The 17,108-nt window shown below is 55.8% G+C and overlaps 1 protein-coding gene across 26 annotated transcripts in view; it reads left to right on the top strand.

Moving 5' to 3' along the window:
* Nucleotides 1–17,108, top strand: part of LRP8 (LDL receptor related protein 8) — a 79,008-nt gene that overhangs the window by 31,866 nt on the left and 30,034 nt on the right. For 17 of the 26 annotated variants that reach the window (XM_036845279.1, XM_036845284.1, XM_036845288.1 and 14 more), the window contains exons 3-5: nt 5,332–5,454; nt 13,104–13,232; nt 16,420–16,815. In XM_036845279.1, coding sequence (XP_036701174.1) covers nt 5,332–5,454; nt 13,104–13,232; nt 16,420–16,815 — 648 coding nt within the window. The remainder of the gene's footprint in view (nt 1–5,331; nt 5,455–13,103; nt 13,233–16,419; nt 16,816–17,108) is intronic. The other 9 variants (XM_036845305.1, XM_036845293.1, XM_036845295.1 and 6 more) reach the window with 1 other exon arrangement.

Here is a 17,108-nt window from a genome sequence, read left to right as displayed (position 1 = left end):
GGTCTCTGCTGTGCCCTCAAAGAATGTTCCCTGGGGCCCACGACCTGTCTGCAGAAACCTGAGGGCAGGCAGAGCCTGCATCTCTCGCATCTCCCTGTCCCGTGTGGCCTGGTATCAGTTCCCCCCTGACCCCATCCTGGGCTTGCCTCTAGACATGTCCCTGCTCTTAGGACTGGGGTCTCCCCAGTGGAGTCCCCTCAGCTTCACTTTGCCCCAAGTACTCCGGGAATGCCTTCTCCTGTTTTTCATGGCTTGGTGGAGCTGGCCCAGAGACAGAAGATTGGGTACCAGCCTCTGCTGTGTGACCATAGGCCAGTCCTTCCCCTCTCTGGGCCTCATCTTCTGATCTGAGGGGCTGGCACCACAGCAGTGTTTTGTCAAGTGTGGTTCATTGGACACTTGTTTCTTGGGAAATTAATAGACGTGGCATCCAACAAAGACATTCCTTGGCTAAACAAGTTTGGGAAGTGCTGGAGGAAACAAAATCAATCTGATATCTTTACTGTAGGCGTCTCAGGGCCCTTAGTAAGCCAGTGGGCATCATGAATCTCCAAGGGGAAGGTAATAAATCTTAACCCAAACATCTGGGTGGATGGTCGGTCCTGCAGCTCTCTGCCCTGCCCTCTGCCTCTCTCTTCCTCTGCCAGGGCCTGATGGTCCGTGTGCATGGACACGCCAAATCCTGAAGGAGGCCGAGGCAGCTTGGAGCCGTGGGTTTTGTTGGCTGCCCTGTGCGTAGCAGGGGCGGGGTGAGTCCCTAGGTGAGCTCAGGGAAAGCCAGGTCCCTGCACTGGGCCTCTGAGGGGCAGCCTGGTGCCATGCGGGGTGAGTTGGCCCCTGGCCTAGTGGAGCTCCCAGGTCCCTTGCCACTTGCCTCCTCCCCAGCCCCAAATGGCCATTCCGCTGGCTCCTCCACACCCCATGGCCTGTTATCCCTCTCCCTGGAACACCCTTCTCTGCTCTCCTCACTCTCACAGCTTGGATGACCTCTCTTCCTTGAACACAGTCTCCTCTTCCAGGAAGCCTTCCCTGACCCCTGGGATGGTTGGGTAGCCCTCGCCTGGCTTCCTGGCCACACAGTGGGACTGGGGGTCAGAATACCTGGGCTCAAGTACAGCCCTCCCAGAGACACGTGCTGTGCCATGGAGCAGCCCCTTCTCCCTGGACCTGGCTTCAGCTTCTAGAACAGGAGAGCCGCAGAGGGGACTTCAAGGCCCTGGGCTCTGACAGGACGGAGCATTGTGATTGCCAAGACGAAGCCACACTGAGCAGCTCCAGCTGGCAGTCCTGGCTAATCTTTGTTTTGAAGCCTCCTGTCTGCACTGGGGCCGCAGGATGAGCATGGGTGGGGAATAACAGCATGAAGCATGCACGTTGTCTCGGGGCAGGACGCTTCTGGGGACGGGGAAGCTGGGAGGTGATGAGTGATCATAACAATTTCGCAAGATCGTAGACTCTGAGCACAGAGGGCTGAAGATTCAGTCAGCTCCACACTTGCATATCCAGATGAGGAGGCAGGCCCATGTGGCTGATGAGCCCAGTGTCACACACACAGCAGCTGGGGCTGCTGACTTCAGACGCCGCAAACTTGCACCTTTCTGCTTTTCAGTTCATAAGGTCCTGGCACCATCCTTAGCCCGTTTGCTTCTTACAACAACCCTGTGTGTTGAAGCAGAGATTTTATCCCTGAATGTAGGTGAAGAAAGTGAGGCTCAGAGAAATTGTGTAACTTGCAAAATGTCACACAGCCCACAAGTGGCAGAACAGAGTTCCATCAACCGTGAGCAGTCTGATGCTTTCCTTGGCCTGCGTTCTTGTTATAATTAGCAGCTCCCCCTTCTTTTGTCCTGGATTTCCCATTCTCTCCCCCTCTGCCCTGGGGCTGGCCCCTCCCCACTGCCCTTAGGAATCCCAAGTCCTTTGTGGCAGCCCATCTGTTGCCATGGCACCAGATTATGATGTCGCAGATCCTGGATGACTGTGTACTGCTCCTGGGCTGTGGAGTACAGGGATTCACAGAGGTGGGAATTGTCCAAGGGGTGACTGGCGTGGAGGGACATAAATCCCTGGAAATAGAGAGCCACGGCCTCGAGCCCAGCTTGGGAATCACCCTGGAAGCTGGAGCCAAGGCTGCCAAGGCCAGGAGAGTGGGGGCTGGCATGGTTTGCTCTGACAGCTTCAAAAGACTGCCCTGCCCTCATCTCTTGGCGGGGCTGATGTAGCCTCTTGACAAGGGGCTGTTGGGCTCTTTACACTGCACAACCTGACACTGGGATGCTTGCTCAGATCCCTTTTTGCCTTTTGACCTTGTGTGGCAGTGCTGCCTGGGAAAGCCACCATCCTCACTTGCCCAGAGAGAGAAGGAACTTGCCCAGGGTCACCCAGAGAGGAGGTGGCCATGCCAGGGTTCAGGCTCAGCTCTGCTTCCAAATCCTTCCACGTGGTTACACTTCACACAGGGTCCGCCAAGGTGGTTTAGTCTAGTCCCCAGCCTGAAACTGACCATGCTGCCTCAGTTTCCCCAGGGTGGGCCATTAGCAAAGCATAAGTTGTCACAGGCCCAGGTTTATTCTACCGCACATTTCTGGGCACATTCCAGGGAGCCTTCATTCAGGTGCCTCTGGTCTGTGGTGGATCTGCCACATTGCCTTGTCCTGCAGCCCCTGGGATCTAGTCCCAACTGCATTTGCCTCTGGGGTCCTTATTCTTCGCCTGATAATGCTGAGGTGGCTGAGGGACTTAGTATAAAGAGTCCAAGCTTTGGAAGCTGCCACATGGACTTGAAATCCCACTTCTGCCACCTACCACCCTCACCTCTTTGAGCCTCAATTTCCTCTTCTGTAAAATGGGATTAGCAAAAGCTGCCAGGATAGCTACGAGGAATCACTGGGATATTGAGTGAAAGGTGCCAGGGCAGAGCAAGGGTGGAAGATGTCCAAACTGGTCATGACAGTGAAACAGGTCTGTTCCCCAAAACACCACCATGGGACATGCACCTGAGCCTGCCATTTCCTGGCCTCAGTGCTGCCCTTCAGGACTGTGATGTTGCTTGTGGCTGCTCTGGCCTCTTTACCTAGTGCCTGTCAGGACTTGGCACACTGTGGGAAGCCAAGCTGACTCCCAGGCTCCCAGGATACCAGGGAGGAAAGGGTCCGTGGCGAGCAACTGGCTGGCCGAGGCCCAGTGATGGAGCCCCTCCATCCCCTTCTTTGTCAAGCCTGCCTTGCTCTCCTGGGGTTTGCTGGTCATGCACTCGTGCTGACAGGCTGGGCGGACTGCTGCTCAGTGTGCTCAGGGCACAGACACAAGCTCACTGAGCGCTGAGCTGAAGCTTCCATGGACTTCCCACCTATTCTTGGGCTTTTCTTCCGTATCTGATGCCCCTGGGCATTTTGTTTGGAGAGCCATGGTGGGGAAGAGGGACGTCTGACTGTGAGGTCCAACTGTGGCTCTGCTCCCACCGAGGTGTGACCTTGGGCATGTAACTTAACACCCTGGGGCTGAATTTCCCCACATGTCAAGTGAGGACAGAACAGGCCCTTTGTCCTGGGGTTTCCTGGTAAAGTGCCTAGCACAGAGACTGGCACACAGGATGCACTTGGAGAATGTTAGAACAGGAAAAAGAAAGCACTGAATATATGTTTCTTTTTTGGATGCTGAGCTTCCTGTGGAAGGAGCACTCTGGTGTTCATATTAGGAAATGCCCCAGGTGCTGTGGTTCATAACTATACTTCCTTTCTGATGCATTATAAGCCGTGATTTACCAAAAGGCAGTACCACATTGGTACTTATCACCCATGTCGACCCCTCAGTGCAGGGCTCAGCGAGGGCTTTTTGGGGGTCCTGGACTGGGAGGCAATGAGCTCGTTCTCGTCCCTTCCTTCCTGTGTTTCCCTGACCAGCCCTTTTCTCTCTCTGGGTCTCAGGCCCCCATCTGTAGGTAGACTCTGATTCCTCTGGTTTCTTCCAGCCCTGCACAGGCAGAGATGTTCTTCTAAGGAAAGTGTGAAGAAAGCTCAGCTTAGAATGCAGATGTACTGCAAGGATTTCATTGAAAAGAAAGGCAGAAATGGAACGGATTCAGGCCTAGCGTTTGTCCCCAAATCCGTGTTAGGCTGCTCAGGGGGAGCAGTCATGTGGCTCCAGAGGGGGTCAGAGGGCCTGTGGGAGGATTTACATGACCCAAGGCTGGTCACTGGGAAGGAGCTTCCCGGGGAGAGGGAGAGCCTGGCCCTGGAGGTGTGGGAGCAGAGGCTGGGCAGCTACGTTTCCGCTGGGTTCAATGCCCTGCACTGAAATCTACCCTGAGTTGGGTCCTGTGCTGAATGTGATGCAATCCCTGCACCGGGGGAGTATCAGGCCAGTGGAGGGACAGGGAGAAAAGCAAACCCTGTTGGTCCCTGTGTTCTTGTCCCAGTTCTGCTCCCACTGTGAGAGTCCGACCTGCTGCATACATCCCCTATGAGGGCACAGAACACCCCATTTCCTTTGCTTCTAATTAAGACTCAAACCATAAAAACAGCAATAGCTGCTACTTACTGAGCATCTGCTGTGTGCCAGGGTCTCTGCTGCCTGATCTTCATACATTATAACTTCTTGTTACTTCTCCTTGGAGCCCTTTGTTTCTTTCTCTCCATTATATAGATAAGAAAACAGAGGCTCAGAGCTTAAGTAACATCCCCAAGGTCACACAGATAGAAAGAGGCAGAGCTGGGATTCCAACCCCCTGTGTGGCCATAAACGCCTTGGGAGCAGAGACTGATTTGGATGTCTTGCCCACAGATTCTCTTTCCCTCGCTCTGAACAAACACAACCTCATCAATCTTGCCACAAGGTGATCATTTAGTTGTATGATTTATTATCACCAGCTCCCTGGTGCTTGCAGAAGGAGCCTCGACTTCAGTCTGGTTGTGGGGAGCAGGAAAGGCAGGTAAAGGGACTGAGAACCGGCTGAAGGGGCTAAGGCAGCTACTGTATATGATCAGGGAAGGCTTCCTGGAGGCTGTGACAGTGGACCTGGACTTGGGGGGAAGAGAGAGGTGTGATGGGAATGGGCATTCCCTTGATGGATGGATCCTGTCACCCTTGTTGAACTTGGAGAGCAAGGCCAGGGATTGCCCGTCTCCTCCTGGTGTGGAATGAATAAGCCTTTCTCTCCTGTCCTCTCCTCTTGGTCAGGGAGGCACTCGTGGCCTCCTGGGGCCATGGGAGGTCACGTGGTCCAGCTTGCAGACCAGCACATTCTGGTCACCCCGTAGCCACCTGAGTGTATGTCCTAGAAAAGCCTCCTGTGCCCACCAGGCCCCTCACGCTCTTCTCCTTGCCCTGCAGCTAAGAAGACCTGTGCGGACAGCGACTTCACCTGTGACGACGGCCACTGCATCCGAGAGCGGTGGAAGTGCGATGGCGAGGAGGAGTGTCCCGACGGCTCCGACGAGTCCGAGGCCACTTGCAGTGAGTGTTGCCCTTAGGCTGGGGGAGGGGACCTGGCTCTGGGCTTCAGTTTCCTCATCACGTCTTCCCGGTTGGGAGGTTGGGAGGCTCGGGTGAGGTGATTTGTCATGCACAGCCTCAGACTCACTTTGTGCTGAGCCCTTGCAAGCTCCGGGCTGACAGTCCGGTGCCTCTAGTTGCTGGTTCTGGTGACCTGTTTCTGGACTTTCTTCCCAGCCCTCTGGCGGTTTGGGCCCTGCTCCTGTAGTCCCAGGAGCTAGAAACAGCCCCTTTGTGCCCTGCTGCCCAGAAGTAGCCAGAGCACATCCCCCAGGCCTCCCCTCAGCCTCCCCCACTATTTTTTTTTTGAGGACTCTAATCATAATTCTAATAGTGCTAATGGCAGCTGGTGCTTATCAAGCATTCACTGTATAGTGGGCAGTGTGCTAAGCACGGTGTATGCTTTCATTCATCTTATTCCCACAGCGGCCTCATGAGGCAGGTACTGTCACTTTCTGACTTTTGCAGAGGTGGACACTGAGGCTCAGAGAGGTTGAGTGACTTGCCCAAGGCCACGCAGCCGGGACTTTGAGGCCCCAGCTCTGTCCTCTGCTCTGGGCCGGCTGATGGCAGCGAAGACAGCCAGGGGCGAGGCGAGGGCCAGAGCGGAGCCCCAGGCCCACCTCCCATACTCAGGCTTTGTCTCTCCACGATTTCTTTTCCAGGCCCTAATCCTCAAAGCAAACTTACACCCGCCAGGTCATTCCGTGACATTTGTTAAATTAAAGAGGAGATGAGACGGGGGCAGGGAAGGACCCAGTGGTCCCGGAGGCAGAGCTTCAGCAGAATGAGCCTGAGACAAAAGGCTGGGGTAGGGGCCGCACGTGGAGGACAGGGGGCGGGGCGGGGGGGACCTGGTTGGGGGTGGGGGGGGCTGGCAGGGACCTGCGAGTCACAGTCCCAGATCTTCCTTAAGGGTCACAGTCACCCCAGAGGCAGAGGTGGGGACAATGGAGGCCAGCGTCCCATCTAGGGCTGCGGCTGGTGATAACTGGGTTTCCTTGTCTCCTAGCAACAGAGCTACCAGTCTCTGTGGGAGAGAAAGAGAAAGGGACAGAGAAAGGGAGAGCAGGAGCCATCCCCGCCCGAGACAGGGCACCCCCTCGTTTCCTTGCACAGCTGCCCTGCCTTCCCCGGACTTGCTGCAGGCCCTGTTCTTCCCTCACCCCACCAAGTAGCCAAAGCTGGTGCAGTCCCAGGTGTCTGGGCCCAAGGGCAGCCCAGTGCTTTGTCCTGAGCTTCGCTTCGGGAGGAACAAAGCCCAGCCACGCCCACTTGTGACTCATCCTCCTGGCAACCTTGTGGGGGGGGCTGGATCTGTTTAGAGAGAAAGAAACTGAGGCTGGGACAGGTTCAGCCACTTGCCCAAGGCTGCCTGGCTAATATAGGGCAGAGCTGTGTGCAGCCCAGAGTGTGTGTTTGGGCAGGGGGCTGTGGCCACCATGGCAATCAGCTCGGTCATCCAGACCCCGTGCCTGCGGTTTCCCTGGACACTGGAGGTGGGAGGGGAGGGGCAGCACCATCAGGGTCGTTACCGGGGTCTGTCCTGCTGCCTGAGAGCTGGGCTCCCCCTCCTCCCCAGGTCTCTGTCTCTTTGCACTGATGCTCCTTTTCATCTCCCTCCTGCCCAGCCCTGCACTGTCGGGCTGCCTCCCTTCCCTGCTTGCCCCTCCTCCCCCTCCCTCTTGCCGGCTCTCTCTCTGCTGCCCTGCCCACATTTCCCTCTGTCTTCCTCCCTCTCGCCTGTCCCAGCACTTGCTGCCTTCCCATCCTCTGGGCTGTGCGGGTGCCCTCGGGCCTCACACCTCCTGCCTCCCAGGCCTGCTTTGTGTTCAGCTGTAGAGCACGTGACCGTTGAGTAATTGAAGGCTTAGGGAAGCTGAGGGCCCTGCTTCCTAGACACACAGGTGGTTCATGGCTGGTCTGCCTTCCAGGACAAAAGGCAGGCTCCGCAGTGTCTCTGAGGCTTGACAGGGGGCTCCGTGGGAGCTGCCACCAAGGCCACACCCTGGGAGTCGGCGGTCCAGCTCTCCTCTGGGCTCTCCCAGTGATTCACTGTGAGGTCCTGCATACTTTCCCGCCCCTCCCTGGGCCCTAGTTTCTAGCAGTCCAGAATTCCAAAGACTGTGATTCTAAGACTCCTGGACTCTTAGGATTCTGAGGCCTTCTTTCTCCCTTGCCTGTACCCAGCTGGGGCACAAGGCCCAGGAACCCACTTTCCATGCACAGTTACATTGGTCACAGGTGGGCAAGGTCTGTGGGTGGGGAGGGCTGCCTGGGGGAGGGCAGCCAGAGTGGGTCCTTGAGGGTCAGGCAGAATTTGTGGGAGCAGGACCTGGTAACAGGCTTGCTCACAGCCTCAGGACCTGGTAACAGGCTTGCTCACAGACTCCTGACCAAGTGAGAACCCAGCAGCCAATTCACAGCCCATTTAATTGGCGTTGTCATAGCAACCTCCACAGCCTACCAGGTTCCTGGGGACTGTGCCAGCTTCCAGGATAGAGCCCCCTGCCCACCTGCAAAGAAAGATTATAGGCAGTAGTAAAGGGTAGTGGGTTTGATGTCTGATATATTTGGGTTTAGGTCCTTTAACCTGTGAGACCTCAGGCAAGTTGTCCAGTCTCCCTGAGCCTCAGTTCATTTGTCTGCAAAATGGGGTAATGGTACCTACCTTACGGGGGGTTATGAGGATCAAATGAAAAAAATGCACACAAAGTGTCGGTGCTGGAGCAAATGGCAGTCTTATTTTATGATTACGTTTTGACTGTAGGCCTGCTCCCCAATTTAAAGGCTTAGAATAGTCTAAGTGAGAGGGGTTTGCATGGAAGGGAAAGGGATTTGGGAGCAGGTCCCCCTTCTTGTGTTCCCCCATTATGTCATCTGCCCCTAGCTGCCTGGGGTTTCTCCCAGCTCTGTTTCCTTCTGGTTCTGGATTCTGTGTCTATCAAATTGAGCCTGGAGTCACAGTGGGAAAGCCCGGACATGTGCCTAATGAAAGTAGCATTTCAGCTCTAATTATAGCTCACTTGACTGGGGCCCTTTGTGATCCACCTTCAGGCATCTGTTGGGAGGGGCACGGGATGGGGGTGGGGAGGTTAGTTCAAGGTGAATGAGTTACAATTCTGGGTGCTGCTTATTGAAAATGAGGTTTTATTCATGCATCTTAGAGCCTTCCCATCTGAAAGGGGGACCTCACAGATTAACCAAGCGCACCTTCCTATCAGAGACCAGAGATTTTCTGAGATCCCAGCAAGTTAGAGGCCAACCCAGCTGACCCTGTGAGAAGAAGCTTGGTGTAACTGCCCCCTTCTGCACAGTGGGACGTCCCATGTCGTGCTTCCTGGGGCAGCAGCTAGACCCTGTACTTCCCACTGCCTGAGCCTCTGGTCCCCTCGGAGCTGGCAGTCCCCATGTGGAGGTTGTCTGCCCCTATGCCTCTCGTGACCTGACACTGCAGATGTGCTTGCTCAATAAGTAGCTGTCAAGCACTTTCATTCTTTTATTCAACAGACATTTCCCTTTTTGTTAATTTGTGAACTTATAAATTAGAGAAAGTACCATTGGATTTGGATTTCTGGTGCAGGCTTCTCTGGGAATTTATAAATGCCTCCGGCCACTCCAGGGTGCAGTTGCAGGCCCTTGGTGACTTGGAGGATTCCTGATGTCTGAGAGACAGTGGGGTTTGTCACTCCTGCCTCGGAGAACCTGGGGTTACTTGGACAGCAGGCCAGAGGCATCCCTTGCGGCATCTGTTTCTGAGAGAGAGAGAGAGAGAGAGAGAAGGAGGGAGGGAGAGAGAGAGGGCAAGAGAGGACAAGAGGTGGAGAGAGGGAGAGGTGTTCAGTTCAGGGGTGGACGCTGCGTCCTGGCAGGCCGTGTGGACTCTAATAATGTGTAATGTGCATCCCCAGGGGTGAGACCAGGGCCCTCCCAGCCCTTTGTATCTGCACTTCATGAAATAAAACTAGGGCAACTGTTTGCTGAGTTCCAAGTTTGCTCCAGGCCCTGAGTGTAGGGATTTCCATGTTTCCTCATTTAAACCACCCACCAACTCTGGGAGATTATGTAGCCCCTTTTTCAGGTGAGGGGAGCCAGGGTGCAGAGAGGTTAAGTGACTTGTTGAAGGACCTTCATGTTAGTAAATGAGATTTGGACCCAGGCCTGTCCGACTCCAAACCCATGCTCTGTCTCCTGCGTCGTGCTGCCTGGGACCTTTAGCTTTAGTTATCCTGAAAGTGGACATCAGACGGCCATCTGCCATCTCGCAGACTCTGCCTGAGCAAAGGTCCAGTGAGCCTCCTCCCTCCAGTGACCCCTCTGCAGCCCAGGGTTGCCAGGAGACCGGTGGGGCCTACTTTTCTCACGTGCAGTGTCCAGTGCCACAAGTTAAGCAGTGCATTTGGAGTTGAGGGACCTGGGGAAGAGGCCCAGCTCTGCCCTTCACCACAAGACTTCAAGCAAATGACTTTCGCTCTCTGGGCTTTGCTCTCCCCATCCGTAAAATAGAGGTAATAATAGCACCCACCTCGTGAGGAGATAACTGCACATCAACACTCCCCAGACTCACTTCCCAGGGCTGGGCGGTGAGAAGCCTCACCCAGGAGCCCACGGGGCAAGGTCTGTGTCCTGCTTTGGGGAACAGCTGCATCCCAACAGAGACGGCAAGGTTCTAGGAGAGACAGCAGTTGGAACACCCAGCCTCTAGTAGCCGGGCAGGTGACTTCCCCTCTCTGGGCCTCTGCCTCCTGTCACTCCAGTGGCTGCTCCTCAGCGTGACCTCCAAGGCCTCTTGTGTCCCGGCGTTCCAAGAAGGTGCCTTGGCTCTTTGAGGGTAGGAGGGCTGGTGTCAGGCACTGCTGAATCCTCGAGAGCCTGTAATTAGAGCCGTCTATTTAGGGACACAGCAAATGTCTTATTAATTATAAAGAAAGGAAGCAGACGGATTGTTTAATCATTGTCCTTGCTGAAAGGTTATGCAATTAACTGTATAAATATTCATTCAGAATTCAAGCAGCTGCCTGCTGCACTGGGGTATGCAGAACCAGGCCCCCGGAAATGGTGTGGACAGGTCAAGGGCCATTTCAGTCACCTGGGCTTTTGGGCGGAGAGTTTGGGGCTGGTTCTGGGCCACTTCTCTACCCACAGGAGCAGGAGGGGTTTGATGGAAAAGGGCACGGTTTTTAGTCAAAGGAACTGGGACTCTGCCCCTCACTGCTGTGCATTTTGGGCCAGTTACTTGGTCTCTCTGAGCCTCAGTTTCCTTATCTGTAAAATGGAGTGCTTACCTGCAGGACCACTGCCCTGCTCCATTCCAGGGGTGCCACTGACATGATGATCTTTGTGAATGGTGCCCCTGGAGTTTGCACTCACAGCCTGCAGGGCCTGCTTACCTGGCAGGATGAGGGTCAGGATGACATGGGAAAATATCAGCTCCTCAGAATGGAACAGCCTGACCCACTGTAGGTGCTCAGTAAATGTGGCTCCCTGCCAACTCCTCTGTTTCCTCCCATGGTTCCCTCAGGGGCTTGCAAACATACAGAACCTCCTCTATCACTTTTCTGGGAGTGAATTTAAGAGATGAAATATCCTATATCTTTTAGACTTGTAGAATGATAACTCAGGGGTTCTCAAATAGGGTGCGTGAGAATCACCAGGGGAGGTGGAGTGGGGGGAGTTGGCTAAAATGCCTGGGCTCTGCCCTCGAAGTTTGGATTCAGTCTAGAGTGAGCTGGAGCCAAAGAACCTGCACTTCTAACAGCCCTCACACACCCACCCCTTAGTCAGGACTCTAGGACATGCTGGTCGCTGCAGACCCCTCGTGTTCTGCTGGGCCCAGAGCGGGAAGTGCTTTCTCGGGTCCTGCAGTGCGTGGGTGATGGAGGTGCTCTGGGCCCCTCTCCTGACTCCCAGGCCCCTCACCACCCTGCACTACCACCCTGAGGAGGCCTTTGTAAAGGGTCTTTGAGTGTCAGTGCTTTCCAGGGCTCTACACGACAGTATTTGTAAAGGGAAATTTCTGTAAAATGAATCCTATGAATCCCGTATTCCCAACAGGTCGCCTTATATTTGTGAAATGTATTCCTAGGGATAACTTTGGGGTCCACAGTTAGGGGTCCGAGGTACTCCTCTCCCACAGCATAGTAGTGTCTGGGGGCCTTGACTCAGATACCCGCTCCCAACCCCACCTTGTCTGTGCCCTTTTCTCCATCTCTTGTGGCCTCTCACCCCAGCTATGGAAGGAGGAGGAAGAAAAACTGGTCTGAGATCAGAGAGAAAAACTGAGGGTAAGGCACCAGTAACCTGCCACCTGCAGGGTGCAGTGGACTGTGCCCGGTCTCTGGCATCAGACACAGCTGACTGCATCCTCACTCGGCTCTTTACAGCTGTGTGACTAGGACCTGGTGATGGGTGCCATGTCTGGTACACAGCAGTGCTCAATAGCTACTCACTGAGGGTTACAATAAACAAGTCCTCAGCTGCTCCGCGTGGAGAGTAATAGTAGGTATCATTGGTGAGCACTGGCTGGGCGTTCTAAGTGCTTTACAGACATTAACGTAGGTGTTCGTAACAATCCTGTGGGATAGGGAATAGTATTGTCCCCACTTTATGGGCACAGAGATAAGGATTGCTGGCCAAGGTGGATAGCCAGTGAGTGACCGAGCTGAACCCAGGCAGCCAAGCTCCAGATCCCATGGCCTCGACCTTCGTGCTGGAGGCCCCGACATAATCTTCACCCTGCTGGGTTGTTGTAAAGATTAAATGGAAGCATCTAGCACTGTGCCTGGCACATCCTGGAGACCACTGAGTTCGACCTCGTGTACACCCTGAAAGGCTGAGGGAGCCAGCCACGGAGGTCTGAGATGTATCTGCCTTAGCTGGGTCTGTCACGTGGGCCATTCTGGGACGCTCAAGATGAGAGCCATCCCCAGGCCTGATCAGGGTTCTCATTCTTTCTTCCAAATTGAGAATCAACCCTGGGGCTTCGAGCCCCTGATTGAGTCAGCCTCTGATTGCAGCTGCAGTAATTATCGCTATGTGGTCCCGCTGGGCCCTGCCACTCGACGGCCGCTCTCAGCAGCGGCCTCAGCACCGTCGCCAGGGGAGGGGGCTTGGAGGGAGCTGTTGGGGCCTTGGTGAGCCCTTCACATCTGCAGGTTCAGATCATGGAGTCACTGATCTGGAAGGCAAACTGAGGCCCACATGGGGCATATCTCACCCAAGGGCACACAGCTGGAAATGGCAGAGACTCATGCAGGGCAAGGCGGCTCCACATTGCTGGAGCCTTAAAGGGAAGGCTTGGAAGGGTGGAAGGTCGGGCCGGTGAGGCAGGCAGGGGTTGCCTGGATCAAGGAGGGCCTTGAGGGCCAGGGGCCAAGGGGCCATGAAAGGGTGTTAGGCAGGGCAGTGGTGGGGTCAGTTATAGGATTCAGGAAGTCTTAGGGGAAGACAGGGGCTTCTTCTCAGACGAAGAAACTGAGACATGGGGCAGGAAGGCCCTGGTGGATTCCCAGGGCCTCGGGCCCGGTGGCTGAAGCCAGGCAGTAGGACCGGTTGGCACCATGCCCTGTGTCCCCCTCGGCTAAGCCATGCACGTGTGTTTGTCTCCACAGCCAAGCAGGTGTGTCCCGCAGAGAAGCTGAGCTGTGGACCCACCAGCCACAAGTGTGTGCCCGCTTCGTGGCGCTGTGATGGGGAGAAGGACTGCGAGAGTGGAGTGGACGAGGCCGGCTGTGCCACCTGTGAGTCTGGGGTCAGGTCCCCAGGGTTTGCCAAGCACAGTCAGGCAGCCTCGGGGAGCAGTGGCCACTTGTGGGGAGGGGCCAGGTTCTCCAGGGGGCTTGGCAGGTGGAGAGGAAAAGGTAACGGTCAGGACACTAGTAATGGCCGGGCACTTTGGAGAGACATTCTTTTTCATCCTCACAACCACCTCACGAACAGCCATTATCATTCCCCATTTGTGGGTGAGGAAACTGAGGCTCAGACGAGCGAGGAAAAGTGCCCACAGCTGAGTGATGGAACTGAGATTCGAATTCAGGTCTGGACCGCAAAATCCATGCGTTCTTAAACCACGCCTGCCTGACATCTGCTCATCCATTCCATACGTCTGTACTGATATCTGAGCAAGGGCAGGGAGACCAGGGTGGGGACTGTAGTGAGAGATGGTGCTGGCCCGGGCCAGGGCACTGGCAGTGTCGGGGGTGGGGAGGGGGACAGATTCCTGAGGTGGGAAGGAGGACTGTTGCTAAAATCTCAGATTTGAGCCCCGGCGCCATAGGGCAGGAAGACATTCCCAGCAGCCTCGGCAGGGACAGATGGAAGTGGTCACTGGGGCAGTTCCACATCACTGAGCTTCAAACACAGGGATTATCTCCTTCCCAGGGAGCGGGCCAGCAGGGCCTGGGCCAGTGGGGAGCACAACCCGACCGTGCATGTTTCATATTTAATGGGCACCTACTGTGTGCCAGGCCCGGAGCCAGGCTCCGAAAGGGCCGATAAGGTGACTGCTACAGAGTCCTCCCTCTGGGAGCTCATGATTAACGGGGTAGACAGACTGGCTATCATTACTAGGCTGTGAGGCAGGGCTGAGATCTGGGTGATCCCTTGGGGGCTTTTGCCAAACACTTGCCCACCACTGTCTCCCACCCCCTTCCTTCATCAGCTTCTGTATTTCATCCTATCCATCCTTCCTGGCCCAGGGGAATGCCATCTCCTCTGGGGGCTTCTGAGTCACAGCACTCTAGGATTCTGAGTCTGGAGTTTGGATATGTCTGAAGCCGGAAGCATCTGGTTATGGGGGCAGATCCTGGCTGGGTCCAGCAGTTTCAAAGCCCCATTGACGGCATTGGCTCATTTCTTCAGCTGTGATAATTTTGTGGGGCCTCACTGGCCAGTGAGAATCCTCTTCCCTCCCCAACCCCCTGAAAATCAGATATTTCCTCAGTCATCAGGCCATCAGCCACTACTGCGGGGGGTAGGAGTAGCTCTAACAAGGGCATGTTGTGGCAGGACTGTTTCCTGTTAATTATACGAGATAGTGGTGTTCGAAGGTCCTGTGGGGCTGCTCTGCTTCAGCTCCCAACCACCGGGGGAAACAAAAAGAATTCTCCCTTCTCTCATCCCTCAGAGCTTCTTCCATTCGTGAATGCTGGGCGTGGGGGGTCCCTGGGCACAGGCCTGAGGATATAGATCTTCAAGGTGCTGTCAGCTTCGAAACCTTGGAGCGAACTCAGGATAAAGATAGCACTTCTCAGAACTCTGATCGTAATGAGTCCTCCCTCCCTGTCTGGACAGGAAGGAGGGGAGCTAATCTAGACATCAGCTTAATCTTGAGGGGCAGACATCACAGGGTAGGGTGTGCTTTTCCCACCAATGCCCCAACATCCCAAAAGTCCAGAAAGGGAAAAAAAAATGCATCTGTCAGAAACTTGGTAGCGCTGTCAGCAACACATGACACGAGCTGCCTAAATTGTGAAACTGAAGACATCGTTCTCTTTTATGTTCCCTAATGATGTGAAAGGACTTTTTCCCACCGGAAAATAAAAACACAGACTCTTGGCGCCCCCACGTGGAGAGATCTGGTGCTGCCACCACCGAGTTACCTGTGGCCACAGCTCCTGCATCCACACCCTGCCTGGGCCCCCAGGCCTGTTCTTGACCTCTGTGTAAGGAATGAAGGAGGGAAGGAGGCCAGGTCGCTGCTCTAGAAACAGCCTACACTGCAGGATGGGAGGAAAACCAGAAAGCTGAGATGAGTCAGAGTAGGAAGTAAGAGCCCCAAACCTGAGTTCTGGTTCCCTCATCACCATGGACTGACTGTGTGACCCTGGGCAAACTGCTCCTCTCTCTGGGGCTCAGTTTCCCCATCTGTAAACTGGTAGTTGGGCTGGTGGTCACTAAGGCTCTCCCAGCCTCTGAGCTCAGAGCAGCCCACCAGAGAAGGGAAGCCCAGGGCCTCAGGCAGGGCCAGTGACCTGTGCCCTTAACTACTGCACATCCCTAAATTACTCCTCACACCTGGGCGTTCCAGCCTCCGTCCACACCACACCCACTCACTGCAGGGAGCTCCTCTGTGCCAGGCCTTCAGAACAAAAGTGGATCAGTCTCAGAGCCCACCCCCATGCAGTCTGTGGTCATGGGGCAGACAGAGAAGGACACAAGACCCAGACACCTGAGCAGGCTGTGAAGGGCACCAGAAAGGAGAGTGGAGGTGGGTGGAAACTTGCCAAGCAGGGGAGCACGAAGTGTGTTATGAAAGAGGTAGAATTTGGGCCCTTGAAGGATGCGAACTCATCATTGCGATATACAGAGACAGTGGTGGGCAAGAGATGGGCGCCCAGCAGATGGAACAGCTTGGGCAAAGGCCGGGAGGTGGGAAAGTGTACAAATGGTCCAGTGTGTGACGTGAAGCTGGAGCATGTGCGGGAGTGAGGTGATGGGGCAGAGCAGTAGCTCCATGCTAGTGGCCTTGGATGCTAGGCCAAGGGACTTAGGATAGTTCTGGGCAAACTGGGGAGGGGGAGGGACCTGAGCTGTGTTGTAAAGAAGCAGGTCCAGACCTTGTTTCCTGGAAGGGTCAGTGTCATGTTACATATCATTTCCTGAGAACATCACAAAGCCCTTCAAGACAGGGTGTGTTCTGCAGCCTTAGAGACTCTCCTAGTCCCACCATCCTGCTGGGAGCAGCACAAGAATTCCTACTCCCAGTGAGGCTGGGGAGGTTCAGGGAGGCAAGTGTGCTGCCCCAGGTCGCCCAGCATGACCCTGGCAGGACCCGGATTGGAGGCCCCCTTTGCTGTCCCCTGTTCGGGCCCCCAGCCGGGCTCATTCTGGCCCATGGGTGAGGGTCAGGGCCCCTGTAGCGGGACCAGCGGGCCGGGGCGCCGGGGATGGGGTCCGGCGGGCCGACCGGCTCTCTGTCCCGCGCAGTGTGCGCCCCGCACGAGTTCCAGTGCAGCAACCGCTCTTGCCTGGCCGCCGTGTTCGTGTGCGACGGCGACGACGACTGTGGCGACGGCAGCGACGAGCGTGGCTGCGCCGACCCGGCCTGCGGGCCCCGCGAGTTCCGCTGCGGCGGCGGCGGCGGCGGCGACGGCGGCGCCTGCATCCCCGAGCGCTGGGTCTGTGACCGCCAGTTCGACTGCGAGGACCGCTCGGACGAGGCGGCCGAGCTCTGCGGCCGCGCGGGCCCCAGGGCCACGTCCGCGCCCGCCACCTGCGCCGCTGCCGCCCAGTTCGCCTGCCGCAGCGGCGAGTGCGTGCACCTGGGCTGGCGCTGCGACGGCGACCGCGACTGCAAGGACAAGTCGGACGAGGCCGACTGCCGTAAGCCACCTCCCCTCCGTATCGCCCAGAGCCGCGGGTGCGCGACTGTTCGTGGAGGGGCCGCGTCTCCTCGCCCTAATTTATTTATTTATTTATTTTTGGCTGTGTTGGGTCTCCGTTTCTGTGCAAGGGCCTTCTCCAGTTTCGGCGAGCGGGGGCCACTCTTCATCGCGGTGCGCGGGCCTCTCACTATCGCGGCCTCTCTTGTTGCGGAGCATAGGCTCCAGACGCGCAAGCTCAGTAGTTGTAGGCTCAGGGGCTTAGTTGCTCCGTGGCATGTGGGATCTTCCCAG

This window comes from Balaenoptera musculus, chromosome 1, assembly GCF_009873245.2.
Source record: "Balaenoptera musculus isolate JJ_BM4_2016_0621 chromosome 1, mBalMus1.pri.v3, whole genome shotgun sequence".
Lineage (NCBI taxonomy): Eukaryota > Metazoa > Chordata > Mammalia > Artiodactyla > Balaenopteridae > Balaenoptera > Balaenoptera musculus.
This window is presented reverse-complemented; position numbering and strand designations above follow the sequence as displayed.